This window comes from Seriola lalandi, unplaced genomic scaffold, assembly GCF_002814215.2.
Source record: "Seriola lalandi dorsalis isolate HSWRI2012SDOR001 ecotype SW California unplaced genomic scaffold, Sedor1 jcf7180002054901, whole genome shotgun sequence".
In the NCBI taxonomy this organism is placed as follows: Eukaryota; Metazoa; Chordata; class Actinopteri; order Carangiformes; family Carangidae; genus Seriola; species Seriola lalandi.
Window position 1 is genome coordinate 7510969 of NW_019525453.1, and position 16892 is coordinate 7527860.

Here is a 16892-nt window from a genome sequence, read left to right on the forward strand (position 1 = left end):
GGCGGGGGGGTGGCATCTTTCCTGTGAAAATAATGTCTGAACTATCAGCCTCGCTCCACTTATCTCTTGGAAAAGCAAACCCCCCTTTACGGCAAGAGTTGGCTCTATGAATTATCTGCTTTTTCCTTTCGGCCATTTTCTCTCTTTTCCCTGACCCACGTGTCACAGAGGACAGAATCTCTCCTGCCATTAGGACAGACACAAAGCTGCAGGCTGCTCTTTAAACCATGACTCAAGTCTTTGTTTGGCTGAAGATGACCAAAAGATATATTTTCAGAAACTAATGGATAGGATGTCTAACCAAATAAATAAGGCTAAATTAAAAAAAAAAAAAAAAAAAAAAAAAAAAAAAAAAAAAAAAAAAAAGGGCAAGTGTATCACCTCCTCCTGTTACTTTGTGGCGCATTTGTTATATTTTTAGCAATAATAATCTCAAATGTTGAAACATTACCACAGAAAAGAAAGCAGTGTTTTCCTTTGACTAGAGTTGATTTAAGTATAAGATTTAAAGAATTAGGCGTTAAAGGACTGTAGTGTTATTTTTGCATGTTATAGACATGTTGTTTAAATCACATGTACATTATACTTTATTACTGACTGATTCATTTACACACTTATCCGAGGATAGATTTGGTATCTTTGCATTCATTTACCTACATTATTGGTGTTACGCAGTTGAGAATCAAAAAGTATTGATTTGCATTTCGACTCAAGGGTCACTTTCTAGCTTTTTTCCAGACCTCTCACCCACATCTCGTTCAGCTAGTAATTTACAGATTTGCCTGAAGGTTTTAGGCCTCGTGTGCTATCACGTGATAACGTTAGGAAAGCTAGTTTCCAGGGGATTTTTGAATGGAGGAAGAAAATTCACATTTTTGCTTTTTGGCTCCGTAGCTTCATTACTGCAGACTCTTAAAGGTGCAGTGCAAGTTTGTGACCACGAGCAGCGCTGTGGAGCAATGTTACAAATGGGTCGCTGTCGCATGTCGGTATCAGGTGATGTGATTCAAATTCCTGCCATGAGTTTCTTACTCTGATTCCACAAATGGACAGATGGCATTTTATTTCTAGAGTGTTATTTTACGTATTTAAAGTACAGTATTTTATTATAATTACAGTCAGAGTTTGGTTTAGGTTCAGCAGTTAGAGAAGCTGCTGCTGCAGTGTAGATACAGTAGGATAGTTAAAATGACAGAGCCACTATTTTCTGTTTCCACTTCTTCTCGGTGTGAAAGTGGCACCAGCCGAAGGTGTTCGACGCAGGTTAGGTTCTTCCAAATCAAACATTCACCACGGGTTTATGTTGTGAAATGCAAAAGGTATGACAACCGAATGTTCAGGGGGTAGACGGGCCAATGGATGGGGGGAAAAAAAACTGCCACTCTGACGAGCAGGGCGGCAGAAGAAGAAAACCCAGTCAGGCTGGCAAACAGACAGACAGCCGAGCACATCACAGAACGGCCGGCAGGCAGGAAGTGTGAGGTGGCCGGCCGCAACGAGAGCAGACAGCTGGAATGTTAAACTATCACACCAGCGTACATGACATGTCAACCCCACTTACAACAGGCTCACAGGCTGTACCCTGCGCAGAGTCGAGTGGTTTTACCCCCTTTGGCTCAGCGTGATCTGTCTGGTTCCACCGCAGTTTAAATCAGAGTTAGAGGGAGATAATCTGCCACATGTGACGCCGATACTGTGACTACGAGATCAGGCAGTTGGTGCAGTCCTCAGAGAGCTGCAGAGAAACAGTCAGGGAAACCTGTTAGCTTCGTTTTATTTACTCGCATTACAGGAAGATTCCAGTGTAATTTCATTTTAAATCATCATTTATCTGTTGATACTGGTGTGAGTTTTCACTACTTCCTGGTGAGTCACCTTGAAACAAGAACCCAGGATGATGCACAAGATGGCGTCACACATGATATAATGTTAAGAGAGGACGCTCTGAGCCTCTTTCTGATTGGCTGACTGTTTTCTGCATGATGGAATGAAAACATTGCAGATTTCAGCTAAACACTCAGAGAAACCAAATCCGGCAACGTTGGATAGTGGGTCCAGGTGGGCGGGGCTTGGTGACTACTTTGTTGTGAGATCACAAAGTTACAGAAGTCCTGACGGCTGGTGTTAAGTCTCAGTTTCTGAATACAGGCTGTGTGCATTTCTCTGTGGACTGAGGCTTTGATACTTTCACTGGATTAATATAGAAGCCAGACCTGCTTTATAATCAAACTACACATGGTAATCTCCTTTAAGAGTTGAGTGTAATTTCATTTTAAATTCTCATTATAGTGATGGATATTTCTAGATTTCTAGCATCAGTTTTCTCGGCTGAATGAGGGCGTTCTCCAGCTGTAAACTCAGCTAACATTTTAATGTTCACGGCTGGTTTTTGCTTTAAAACAAGAAAAAGATGCATATGATGGTTTTATCCGTCATATTGTGCTAAAAGAGGCTGAAGCTAATTTTCTTTGCAATATATTTTAGAAAGATTGTCTTGTGAAACTCGTCCCGGTGACTTCTCAGTGCTTGTGATTGCGGTAAAGAAATAATTGGGGATAGAGATGATGGAAAATTACACTGGAATTATCCTGTGGACCTGCAGACAGCAGCAGGCGTGTCATCAGCCTAGCAAGCAGCTGAAACAATAAATGAACATGTGTTCTTGTATATTACAACCTTGTTTCCTTTGTTTAAACGACCTAATGTGTCAGGTTTCAGTCTCCTCCGACTTTGTTGTACCTGGGTTCAAATTCATTTCTTCATACAGCTGATTACAAACAACTTAACTATATTGCATCAACATCATTTTATATCAGTGGTTCTCAAGCTTTTTCACATCAAGGACCCTGAACTGACACACACTAGACCACAGACCCCTATCTGTTGAGATTTCTGCTTTTTAGATGTTTTATTACACAAAGTGTTTGAAACCCATGAACAAAATAGTCAAACATTCTGTCATGGTGTTACTTATGGATGGAATTATAGTGAAAATAAATGATTCCCCTTTTTGCTGCCCACTTTGAGAACCACTGTTTTATATCTATTGAGATAGTAGCTGCAACCTTTAATTAAAAATTCCACAATCGCCACAATTCTACTGAAACAGGAAAATGTTTCTGTAACATTAGTTAATAAGTGTGATTTTATATCCAGGTATACAAAGGAACTGCATTCATATGTTCAGTGTGTGTGTAGAACATCTGGACAGATCAACGATGAGTGAACAAACACTTGCGTCCTTGTACCTGTTTAAATCAATCAATCATTTTGACAGTGAGACTGTAAAGAGACCGTGGGGTCGAAGGTGGAACCAGAAAACCATGTTCATCGTGTGTTTCACAATGATTTCACACCTGAGATCAGTTTTTCACAGCGACAACACACATACAGTAAAATAGTTTTCAGGATTAACGGATACATTTTCATCAGTGTCGGTGAATCAGGAGGAAAATGTGAAGGAAAACACACATTAGTACCATAAAACAGGGAAACACACACTCACACACAGCCACTGTAGATGCTTCCAGTTGATAGGATATAAAGTTTACATGTAATAAACATCTGTATACTGCTTGAATATATGAAACGGAGTTTATCTGAATCTCCGGCAGGATTATTTTGAAGGCTGAGGTGTCGGCGGCTGCTTTGTTCTGTTGTAAAACTTATTGTACGTAGAGGAAATTAAAACACAGTGGTAAAGAGTTTTAATTTTATTACAGATATCCTTTATCCGGTGATGCTTAGTGCTTTACCACACATTTAAGATTTTTTAAATGTTTCTGTTTTTGTCAGTATTTTATTAAAATTGCTATCGACCTTGTTTATCACACAGGGGACAGACTGGTATATGTTGTATGAATTGTAAACAGAGTTATGACGTTAGAATTTGTTTTTATTTAAGGAATTCAGCATTTCGAATGTTATTTCTGTGTTGTTGTTACGTCTCTCCTGCTGACTTCAGGTCAAAGTATTGTTGAATACATTTCAGAGACTTACTGTAACAGACCAGTTTAAACGGCTTTCACATTTTAAAAACCCACCCAGGAGCCATGATTTAACCATCTCAACAAATCAGAGCACTGATGATTCATTTCTCAGCTGGAGACTGCGCATCCTTTCACATTCATGATAACAGTTGATTGTGAACTTACAGGAGTTAATGTAAACACGTCCATTTTTCACACCAGTCTATATGACAGGAAATGTAAAGTCTGCACATATGCAAAAATAAGAGGAATTTTAGTTTATTAACAAAATAAAAACAAATGCCTGACTGTGTGTGAATCTACAGCAGCCCTGAAGGACAAATTTGTCAGCAGTCTGACATGACGCTGTCATTATTTGCAATTCACAAATTAAGTGGACTTTATTTTTCCTCTCTGACCTAGTGATTGCTTTGTGGATGTGTTTAATACTCTACAGCGTTTTTATACATATTCATTTTGACTTTATCTTCATTGCTTTAAAGCTCCATATTTTCCTCTTCTTCTGTGTTTTATTTGAAGTGTTGATCCATAAGAAGATATATTTGTGGTTTTAAGAACCAAACACCATCTCAGTGTAGTTTTACATCTCCTCTCTCAGGCTTCTCTCTGGAGCTCTAGTAACAACGGGTCAGTGAACCAATCAGAACAGAGGTGGCTCTGAGCCTCTCTTCTGATTGGCTGACTGTTTTCTGATTGATCGAATAAATATGTAGCAGATTTCATGTAAACATGCAGAGAAACCAAATCCTGTAAGGGTAGATGGTGGGTCCAGGTGGGCGGGGCTTGGGCATGGCTGAGACTGCTTTGTTGTGACATCACAAAGTTCCAGAAGTCCTGACAGTTCATTTTAAGGCTCAGTTTCAGAATACAGGCTGTGTGCATTTCTCTGTGGATTGAGGCTTTGATACTTTCACAGTATTAATATAGAACCTGGACCTGATCTATAATCACACTACACATGGAAATTTCACTTTATACAATATAGAACAGCTACAATTATTCACCAATTGACCTCCATGATGGTGCCAAATGTGGTTCACAGGATATTTGTGATAAAGAAAACAAAAACACACACACACACACACACACACACAGCTTTTCTCCAAGTTTAAATCCCAGTTTGAAACATACACAGTAAATGGGGAATTTGTGACAGGACAGTTTGGCAGATTGTAGAAGAGAGGACATGACCATCATCCGTGTGCACATGTAGTGTTTCCATTCATCTGCTTCATATCGTTCAACACAACAATGGTTCAAAAAAGGGAAGAAGTCGACCTAAATGTCTGCTTTCGTTGACATAAATCTCAGCCTTTCTCTGCCTGTGAGTTTGACAGGAAACCTGAACTTCACCGACTGACATTATTATGTTTTTTCCAGTTAACAGACTAACAACAAACTGGCAGCTGTATAGATCAGTTAGAACTGAAATGAAGAATGAGGAGATTAACAAACGCACGCTCTGTAAATCATTTCTGACCTAAAAAAAAATTAAATGATTACTTATTTACTTATATCTGATTTACTAATAAGCTCTTTTCTTCACAATAATTCACCATGTTGTGTGTGTAATCCACTCTTTATAATTAGACTAAGCAGATTCATTTCTCACTTACTTTTTCCTTCATCTCAGCCAAAGCCGCCTCTTCAATCCAAAATCTAATGTATTGTTTCTAATCATCAAGTGTTTGTGCTTTGACGATTTGGACACTGAATGACATTTTTTTTAAATGATTGATAATCTTTTCTGAAAATGAATGCATTACTTTCAGTTGTGATATATTTATTGATTTTCATATCACTGTTCTTTGATTGTATAGTTGCGGTACATATAGGAGCTGTAGGGAGACCAAACTGAAAAACTGAGTTGTGAAGTCATTATGGAAAGCCAGTATGTTATAGAAGCAAAAAGCTGTTTCAGTTAGCAGGTGTTAAATGTCATATAAATGTCCTCAAAGACAATTTGCTGAACTGCATTATGTAAAACGAGCAAAATAAATATGGACACACGTAGATTTTCTCACGTTTCTCTTGTTTCTGTTTCTTTCACACTTGTCTCACCACTTTAATTCTTCTATAATGATGCAGTATGATGATGATGATGATGATGATGATAATGATGCTTCACTGTCTGTGTTGGACCCTGTTGCAGCTGCAGGGAGTCATCAATCAAGACTGAGGTATTTTTGCTGGGACTGAGGCAGGAGACAAAAAAACCCAAGACACTAGCAATGCGACGCTCGGTGCTGACTTCGGCTGAAAGATGGTGCTTCAGTACATCTTTCCATTAAGTGGGAAAATGGCTCTTGAGCAGCTATAATGCATAATGATTATGTAAACTGCTTCTGACATTTTAAAAACTTTGATAAATTTCCTCTGTTATGTAGATTTATAGCCATCTGCTGTTTTCGATTTCATAAATTAAAATTGTTTTAATATCATTGAACAAAGTCTCACAAGAATAAACTGACAAAAAAACAAACTGAAACTACAAAGTTACTTAAAGAGCAAAATCAAAACAAAGACCGTGTCCAGAAGTTGTGAGCCAATGAGGTTTAACTCCTGTAACACCTGGAACACCTGGAACACCTGGAACACCTGGAACACGACATCTTTGCGTCAGCATCCTAGCTGAAAGTGAACATTTTAACTGCAGAAATGAAAACCTGGCAGTGTAAACAAACAAAACAAAAGTCATAGCAAAGGGGAAAATTCGGTCACATGGAGTATGTTGAAACCAAAGGGGAACTTTCGTTCTATTTTTTTATTTGACACTTAAGAGTTTAAGTTTTGTTCAATAACACTGACACAATTCGAATCACCCCACACACACATGTAATATATTGAATTTATTTCCATATATGAAATGTACGTACATATAAAATAAAAACATGTTATATGCAAAAAATGATGTAGAAAAACCTATTAGAAATAGGAACATTTGACACATGTCTATATACAAATATATGTTTATGTATGTAAGCTTATATTGTAGACATATGTTATGTAAATATATATCCACCATAAGCCTGTCAATATATGTTGGTATTATATTCAGCAGGGCAGACATTAAAATGAATAGGAAACATATATTTAAGCATATAGAATTTTTATATGTATGCTCTTTTAATAAACAATATACCTTATAAAAATGAATCATAGATATTTTTAATGAATTTTTTAATTAATGTAAACGTTAAATTTATGTTATAAACTTATGTCTCCACATGTCCAGATGATGTACGTATATATGTGATGATCTATCCACCTATGGGTGACATATATGGCAGCAGCATTCTTGATTAGGGACATATATGTCTTATATTATATTTGTGTATGGGCCATATGTTGAGACGTCACATATGTAAAACGTCACTGTGCCACCAGTCCCTGCAGCGGAATCCACAGACAGATTGAGCTGCTGTGGCGTGTAAACATTTACAAAAAGCCACTCACACAGGTTTAATTCATGTGCAACAACTATATTCATATGACCTTATTTCCACATGCTAATGTGTGTTTTGGAGTAAATGTATGAGCATGTTCATTTGCATTAACACTGTGTTTCTCAGCAGGTAATACGTGTGGTTGGCACATCATTAAGCGCACTTGTCTTCAACACCAGAGACTGTGTTATAATTCTGTCTCAGGGTTCAGCTGAGTGTTTGTTTTTCTCTTATTAAATCAGACATAAAAATGCTACTGGATGCATCCAGCATGAACATTTCATTCTTATGCTGATAAAAACTGAGTCCTGTATGTACAGTATACACACAGTATTTCGCAGGAGGCTGGGTTGTATCATCATATTGTATTTTGACATTAGCCCATTAAATGTGTTTTAGGCTTAAATGCCACTCTGTGTCCCCATGACAACAGTTTGTCTCTTTAGCATATAAATATTCAGAAGAAAAACGCAGTAATGACCTCGCAGATATCTGCAAATATTTATTTAAATTATGACTCAAAAACAGCTGATATTCTCAGAACAGCCCCTCAAATAACATTTCACAGCCAGTTAAATGTCACTTCTGACATTTAATTGGCCCCTAAAATGTGGCTGAGTCAGGCTTTCTGTCTTATCATTTCCTATGATTACACTGTCCATCTCTGCTTTATAATACATGCAACAGGTAGTTTACATTGTCTCTTTATGAAACATTTAAACAATTGCTCAAGTTACAGTCTGATGATGCGGAACTAAAACAACACACAAAAAATGTCCTCTTCAAACAAAAGTACATTTTTTTGGATAAACCAATGATTGAATCAGTGTGAGACCTAATGAAGAGCATATCAACTATCATCTACAGTCTTTACACAGTATCTGACTGACTGTTGCTAAGGAGTGGTTGCTACAACCCAAAAATTGTGTTAATTTCTGTATTTAAATTACACCATCATGCATATTACATAAGAAATCATTAACAAAATAAGTGTTCCTTCTACGAGAACCACAACCTGATACCATATTTGTTCAGCCCACACCCCCAGCATTTCACCCACTCTTACAGTCATCATCATCTCCAGTGGCTTTGATTTTCACACTACTGATTATAGAGTTCATTCACAAAAATAATCCCAGGAGAGAGTTTGATGAGTAAACACAGGGTTTCTAAAGATGTTCAGTAACCGTGTTCAGGTCTGCCAGTCTGGGCCTTCTCACTACTCCAGAGTCCAGGTTAAAAACAAAGGGTGATCGAGACTCTGCAGGTCTGGCTCCTCGGCTCTGGAACAGCCTTCCACTGAGCATCAGGTCAGCTGACTCTGTTGCTGCCTTTAAATCCCGTCTTAAAACTTATTTTTATAGAACGGCTTTTACAAACAACTGATCACTACTCTTCTGGCCATTTTCTTTCTTTGAGAGTTTTTATCTTCTAATTTCGTTTTTTGAGTGTCAGCATGAGAGTGAATGTGTATGTGTATGCACTTGTGTACGTATATGTCTATGTGTACTTGTACCTGTGCTATTATTATCTTTTTGAAGTTGTTTTTAATGTTTTCTGTGTTTTTGAATTTTCTTCACCTTTGGAAAAACCTTTGTGCTTTTGCTTGAAAAGTGTTCTATGAATAAAATTATTATTATTATCATAAAACATTTGCTCTAAAACTGCAGTAGGTATGAAACTTGAACATAGTGTCTAATTTTACTGCAGGGTTCATGACCTGTTTTTAAATTCCCCTAATCACTGTCAGCCTGTTTGGTGTCAACAGGAGCCAACAGGTGTAGCTGTGATACTGACCAACATGTACTCTAGTGCACAGCATTTAGTGAATTAATGCAGCAAACACAGTGAGTGGAGCTGAGTTTAATATTGTTTCATCACTTTGCATGTTGCACTACATTGCCACTACATTCACTGCAAACCTTCCTGCTTATGTGTTAGATTTTTGTTTGGCAGTTTAGCTTGTGTTTAACAGTCTGAACGGCTCCTAAAGTGTCTGTTAAACAATTGTACACAATGTCAACATTGCACATAGTGTGATTGAATACTAGTAGCATATTAAAGGAGTAGTACACATCCCCTTTCTTGCTGAGAGTTACTGTAGATTGATACCACTCTCATGTCTGTAAAATATGAAGCTAATAGCCAGCAGGTGGTTAGCTTAGCTTAGCTTAGCCTAGCATAAAGCCTGCAAACAGGGGGAAACCCCTAGCTAGCCTGGCTCTGTCCAGAGGGGACAAAAGCAGCCTACCAGCATCTCTAAAGCTCATAATGAACATTTTGTATGTTGTTGTTTAAGCTAGCCCGCAGCAGTAGCTTCCTGGAGTCTTGTGGGCTCAGTCCAGGAGCCCAGCACATAAAAACCCTCACATAAAACCACAAAGTGTCATTTTTACACTTTGGTTTGTGTGGATGGATTAAACAAATCAAATAAAACTAATTGTAATGCAGCAGTTCTCGCTACTTTCATGTGACAGACACAGCCAGTTGTTGAGATAAATTCTTATTTCACTTGCTCTGTTTTTGAGTTTTATGACAGTAACATTACAGTTTTCTGCATTATCAGTATATAAATCTCTTCAACTTCCTGTTTGCCCGTGTGAAACTATATGAGATCAACAGTGTCGTTTCTTTCACAACATCACACAACCGTTAACATGTGTTTATTGTTGTAACCATGACGACAAAGGTCCTCTAACCTTAAGGAAGTACTTATTTCAAACCAAACTAGAGTCTTTTCCTAAAACTAAGTAGTTTTTGTGCCTAAACTCAACCAAACCCTGACTGTTACTCAGCCTTAACGGCAGGTTCATTATCGTTGCACAAAGGTTCGGTGTGTCAGCGCTGGTACGCTCCTGTAGGTCGTATCTCAGGGGAAAGATAAAATGACCTGCATGGTCGTTAAAGATGGAGCACTTGCTCTTCAGTGCCACCGGTGGTCACTCCACAGGAAGTGCTTAGTAAGACGCTGTTTGAAGTTGGGATTTTACAGCATTATAATCTTATATAAAAATATAAGTTTTAAATAATCAGAAAGAATGAAAACATCCTCGTCACTGACCCACAACAATGTCTAGATCAATAAATACAAATATTCAGGGTCTTTGTGTAACTACTGACCAAAGAAGAATAAAACAGTAAAAGAAAAGTATGACAGCGTGACATTCAAGTAAATTCTTTGCTTTTTGTAATCACACTGACTCTTTCATAACGGCATCATCCAAACACATGTATTTAAACCATGTAATGAGGGATGTAGTCAAGGTTAAACACATCATTCCACCTTTACGCTCACATTAATATTTATGAAGACCGTGAAACTTGTCTCACCTGCCGTAGTGAAATTAGATTAGAGTTGGTTTTCCTGATGTAAAATTATAGTCTACTCTACTTTAACTCATGTTAAAGGACTAAAAACCTTAATTACAGCACATGGTCTAATTATTCTCTGTTAGTATCTAATATTTTTAAGGAATCCAAACAACAAAGAGCCGCAACCAGGCTGCTGCTGTATCTCCCTGCTGGAATATGATTCATTAAAAAAAAAACAATCCCTCTATGAGCTAAAACTTTAATCACACTTTGAAGTGTGTTTTTAAAGGTCACTCTAACAACCACACACCCTCAGCATGTTGTTACTGTACATGGTCGTCAGATCTTATTTGGCTGTGAAACATGAAAGGCTCCTGACACTCATCTCTCAGGCCTGCTGACCTCCACCCTGCAGGGCGACACAGAGTTAAGGGCTCGACCTCATTTCACGCCCGTTAACTTATTAACTCAGAGTTCACGTCGAGCCTCGGGTTAAACATTCACATTTTAAAATCAGAGCCTGTGGGTTAACGTGTTCTGGATGATAACCGCAAACAGCTAGCTGAGATTTCATGATGTTCGTTCAACATCCTGATTCACGTTTAAAGGTGCATTCACTCGCGTCTCTGTATATTAACTTTTAGCTTTGTGAACACACCTTAAGACTCTCTGAGGATGACCCTGATAGGTTGAAGATAGCACGGCCCTACACTAGAGGGAGGAAGTGCCACATTATTGGTCATGGGCATGGGAAATACTTGCCTTTCATTGGCTAGCCATGTCCTTTTAAATCGTATGCATAAGTACAGTTTCATTACTACTATGAATCAACAACAATAGTAGTGTTTCACGCTACGATATCAGGTAACTGAGGTGAAATGACCTAAAAACATAGACAAACACCTTCTTGTGTACGATCACGTGACTGTGAATGGACTGTCGGGCTAACGTGGGTCTTATCCCAGGGTGAAGCCCAGTGTGAAAACCCTTTTTGGTTCTTGTTCATCTGAGGTTTTCCTTCAGTAAGACAACAATAGCAAACTGCTGGTAATGTTCAGCAACAGTTTTGCAGCAACAACAAAGGCAGCCTCGTTGCTAAGCTACAAAACCAGAGCTATATGAACGAGTGAGGTAAGTGAAAAAAAAAAAAAGTGACGCATCAGGCTTGATTAATAAATAAATAAGCTGATGATTAACATGACACACATGACATTATTCTTCCACTGTAGCAGACATCACAGCGTCTCATGAGTTGGTCACGTCAGAGTCGCCCTGTGCAGGTTCCCTGTCTCTGAGCACACTGAGAACAAACAACGGAGATTTGTGTCGAACACAGCGACACTGTAAGAGTTCTGAGATCATATGTGTTCAAATACACAATTACATGACACTTAATATCCATGAACTGCACTTCATTTTTTAAGATAAAGATAAAATTCATAAAAAACATAAAGCTGCTTTGTTGCCAATCTTTGGCTTCAATGACTTAAAGTTCAAGGAAAAACTTTCTAAACTTATACAACGAGGCAAAAAAGAAACGTTAAATGTCAGTGTGAGGAAATTACAATGCTGATATTACTGACGTTGAATTAATTTGTGATCGATAACACATATTTGACGCTCACACACTGATGTATCAGTCCATATGTGAGGCTCTGCTTCAGGTCATAAACACAAACCTGGACTGTGCTTACACCTGACATTAGAATATATCTCATAAAAACTTGATTTTATATTTACATCATTTAACACTGAAGATTTGTATCTGCATTTTGTTTCTCTTCTTTTTGAATATGCTTCTTAATTGGATCTGGGTTTATATTAATTTCGGCAGCTCTTTTCGGTGCATTTTGGATGTATGTAAACCTGTGTTGTTATCCATATTTTTATTGGTCTAATATGCCACTTCTGGTCAATCAGTCTCTAGGATCATATAACATATTACCACAATATATATACCACAAGTATCTCTTTAAAGTCCCTTTAAATGACAGTAAATAACACAGGTGAGGGTGAACTGGAGAGTGCAGCTAGCAGTTGAATGCAGATGCAGGTCTTCTTCAGTCCTGCCTCTTATTATTATGTCTAGTAAACGTGTCTCATCTCTCATCAGCATGCGCGAACATGTTGCTGAGACTGATGGATGTTCACACTCATGATCAAAGACAGGGAGGCTGCTGGGATCAACTGTGGGAGCTCCTGGGATTTGACCCTGCAACACTCGCATGCTAATCTGATGCAGATGCAGCTAAGCGGCCAAAAAACTAAACAAACACAGGCCGGGGAGGTTACGGCTGCAACACGGTGAAATTTGATGAGGATTTAAAATAAAAAAAAACTGGAAATAAAAGAAGCTGCAACTTTTAACTCCATGTTCTTTGTTCTTTATAATGATGTTATGATTTAAAAAGGTTGAGTGCAATTCTTTGTTTTTCAGTGGCTTGTGTAGTAAAAAAAAAAGTAACATGTTCATGCACCTGAAGGGATTTTTAATTCATGAGTGATTTAAAAACAATATTACAAACTCTTTGTTATTTATAATTTCTTAGTAAACTTTTCCATTATCATTTCAGTGCAAGACATTGTCCAAATTGGTGCTTTTTATGAAATGAATCTACTTTTTCCTAATCCAGGTGATGTGTGGCTAAAAAGACCTTTAAAACCTAAAAACGTTATGTTTGTATGTGCAACTCCCTCAAACTAATCTATCTACCGGTCGATCTAATCTCTGTCTATCGCGGAGACAAAAAAATGACATGCTAAGGTATGACCTTTTATCTCAGCCTTAATTAGAAACATATGCATTATGTACATTATATTGAGTTAAGAATATTCACAAAAATACTTTCTTGTTTGGATACTGGTGACATTACATTGTATCTAAGGCACAAGCAAAGTGTGGAAGTGACAACTAGTGAAGCAAAACGGCAGAGGGTGAAATATCCACAGAAACCCCAGGAGCTCAACCACAAAGAGAGAAAATAAATACATAAATAAATTAAAGACAAAATACTTGTGTCCACTTTTTTCTCTGTCAGTCTCTGTGTGGCGCTCCTGTGAATTTCAGGATGCCACAGATTCAAACGTCTCCCCCTGCTGGAATGGGAGAGTAGTGCTGTCAGATATGAAGTGAGAGGTCAGGTTGTCCTACTGCCCCGCCGCCCTGGCTGCTCGCTGCTGCTCCAACATCGACCTGAGTGCAGGGGACATCATGGTGGGGGACATAGCTGGGGTGAAAGGTCGCAAGGGGTACTGTGCATTTTTACCAGGGACATAAATGCACTGGAAGTATCTCTGGCCTGTGAAGACAGCAAGTAGATGGAATGGTTTAAAAAAGATAATCAGGTTGATTACACAGATAAAAAAGGGGAGAATGGAATCCAAACTGAGCTCCAACTTAGAGAACATTTAAATATGGAGTTCTTAATGAGTTAATGGGTCTTAATTTTGAACCTTAAATCAAACTAACATTAGTATTAAATGAACTGAATCCAAAGACTGAAACAAAACTCAGATAATAACAATCTAACTAAACCTCAGGGAGTTCCTGGCTCCCGAGAGTAACACAACACACAACTACTCCTCATTTAAGATCCAGCAAGAAACACCAAATGGTCGAATGGTATACATGACACCTCTCTCTCTTTTCCCTCAAAAAGCCAAAAATCTAATAATATTTATAACAAACACCCAAAGTATTTTCCATTTTGATGAAAGTTGAAATAAAATAAATATAAAATATTCACATAACTTTGTCATATGTAGTCATTAGGAACCAGTCCGTTCCCTCAATAACGACCCCAGTAACTGACAGAAAAATACTCTGAGTAACTTTTACCTGGTTTCTTCTTCTCTGTCGTGTTGTCTTCACTTTGATGCTCTTCTGCAAGAAACAGGAACAAAACATAGAGAGATTTTGGCATTGTGTGTGTGTGTGTGTGTGTGTGTGTGTGTGTGTGTGTGTGTGTGTGTGTGTGTGTGTGTTTGTGCGTGCGTGCATGAGTGCATGCATGCGTGCGTGTGTGTGTGTGTGAGAAAGAAAGAGGAGAGGACAGATGACTAGTGTGAGTCTCTACATGCATGTAAGGAGGAAAAGAGGAAAATAAAAATCATCCAACAAACACGTGATGTTGTTCTGAATTCTTTAGCTCTTTATATTTCCTGTTCAAATCCAAGTGAAACTCAAAATCATTTTGCTACGAAATAAATGGTGTAATTTTTGTCATTTACAGGAATAAGGCATGTAAGTTTTACTTATTTCTATCGCTATAGTAGCGCTTCCAGTGGACATCGATTTTTCACTATAATGTGAGACAAACACAACACTGAGTGTGAGGAGTTGAAATAACAAAGAGGAACAATTATTAGGATTCTGCTGTCAGTGAACTGATACCATAGAAAAACACACTCGGAGGTACGGTTTCCTCAAAAGGTGGGTAGAATTCAAATTTCAGTTTGTTTTTAATAATGATTTATAATGGGAATATTATTATTCCAAACAACCTGCATGGAGCCTTTTGTTTTTTAAGCTATTGAAGGTCGATTTCTGTCGAGATGAAGCTGCTGTCCTTCAACTGAACTGTGGAGAACTGTCTCCTGCATAAAACAGAGCATTGAATTTTGTACTGGTGTTGTCCATGAGGTAGTGAACTCTCAAAAGACAAAGATGTTTGTCTTCCCCAAATTCAAAAACTGCAGCATCTAAACCTACAAATTTAATCACAGAAATCAAAGTTTGCTGATTGTGCTGTAGTGCAGTGGTTCCCAACTGGGGGCCACGAAGGTATTGCAGGTGGGCTGACAAATTATTTGCTAAGCTTTGTACAATATATGAGAAAAAATGTAATTATAAAAAACTAAAAATATAAATATATTCTTAAATGTTTTGAAATGAAATGATCTTAAAACATATGAAATGTTTAAATTGGTTTGTCTCACTGATATAAGCCACAGTGGAGACTGTGGAGCTTCCTACTCGTTTGCTCTGAAAAGGTATAAGATTTTTGAGATTTTCTTTTTTTATATACATACATATATAAAGAAATATATATTTGCCTTTATTGTGAAAGTATAGTGAGAGAGAGACAGGAAAGTCAGGGAGAGAGAGAGGGGATGACATGCAGCAAAGGGCCGCAGGTCGGACCCGAACCCATGGCCTATGTGGTACGCGCTCTACCGGGTGAGCCTCAGAGGCGCCCCCCATATTATCATGGGCCATGAATTGGAAAAGGTTGGGAACAGCTGCTCTAGTAGACGGGAGTCACTGCGTCACCAATGATAGTAGAAAAGTGTAGAGTCACTCGGGGCAGTGGGGGAGTGCTGATACTCCACTGGATGACTCAATAAGAACAGAACACTAATAACCCAGTTTAACGGGTTTTAGCTCATGGATTTAATCAGTCTCAGCTAAGTATTATTGTTGCTGTATTCATCAAAGGCCATAATCTCCCCTCATAACTCAAGGAAGTTCAAAAGACGTAATCTCGTCTCAATCAGATCATCTCATTAAATCCTAATCACTTATGTTCCTAATGTCATTAAGAGAGAGCGTCTCTTCATATTGAGTTAACCAGTGGGAAGATGGTGAGAAAGAACTGAATACCTCAGGCCTTACAGGAAGCTCTCTTTGCTCCCTCTATGAACAACAAGCATATGGTATGAAGCGTTACTGTCAGGAAGTAAAGCAGTTAATAGCATCACTGTGTGTCTGAGCAGTTTCACTCAACAGCTGATAGAATATCTAGAAGTACTGAGTTGGACTTGAACACGTTTCTCCATTCACCCAAGAGGCTTTGTCAGTTTGTTCAAATGGCGGGAATTTTAATTGTTTTTTTTAAACCTCCTTGTGTGACATGATAACGTTGTCGTGAACCTAAAAACGACCTGACCTGACTGGAGGTCGAATTACCCAAGAGGTTTCTGTTGTCGTTAAGGAAATGTCATAGGCTGCTGATCAAGTTATGTTTACTTTTTTTAATTTTGCCTTTATTATAGTAACAATGACAGAGACAGGAAAGTTGGGAGAGAGAGAAAATGACACGCAGCAAAGGGCCACAGGCGGGACTCGAACCGAGGCCGCTGCGGTAACTCAGCCTAAATGGTACCTGCTCTACCAGGTGAGGTTTCACAAAGATATCTCAGACTG

General features: G+C 38.2%; 1 protein-coding gene across 9 annotated transcripts in view; it reads right to left on the minus strand.

The window, feature by feature from the left end:
• Positions 1 to 7924: 7924 nt before the first annotated feature.
• Positions 7925 to 16892, minus strand: part of LOC111672554 (uncharacterized) — a 33191-nt gene continuing 24223 nt past the window's right edge. For 8 of the 9 annotated variants that reach the window (XM_087180340.1, XM_087180337.1, XM_087180336.1 and 5 more), the window contains 2 exons: positions 14586 to 14630; positions 7925 to 14046 (listed from right to left, as the gene is read on the minus strand). In XM_087180340.1, coding sequence (XP_087036466.1) covers positions 13895 to 14046; positions 14586 to 14630 — 197 coding nt within the window. In that variant the 3' untranslated portion in view covers positions 7925 to 13894. Of the gene's footprint in view, positions 14047 to 14585; positions 14631 to 16349; positions 16383 to 16892 lie in introns of those variants that run through there. The other variant, XM_087180338.1, reaches the window with a different exon arrangement.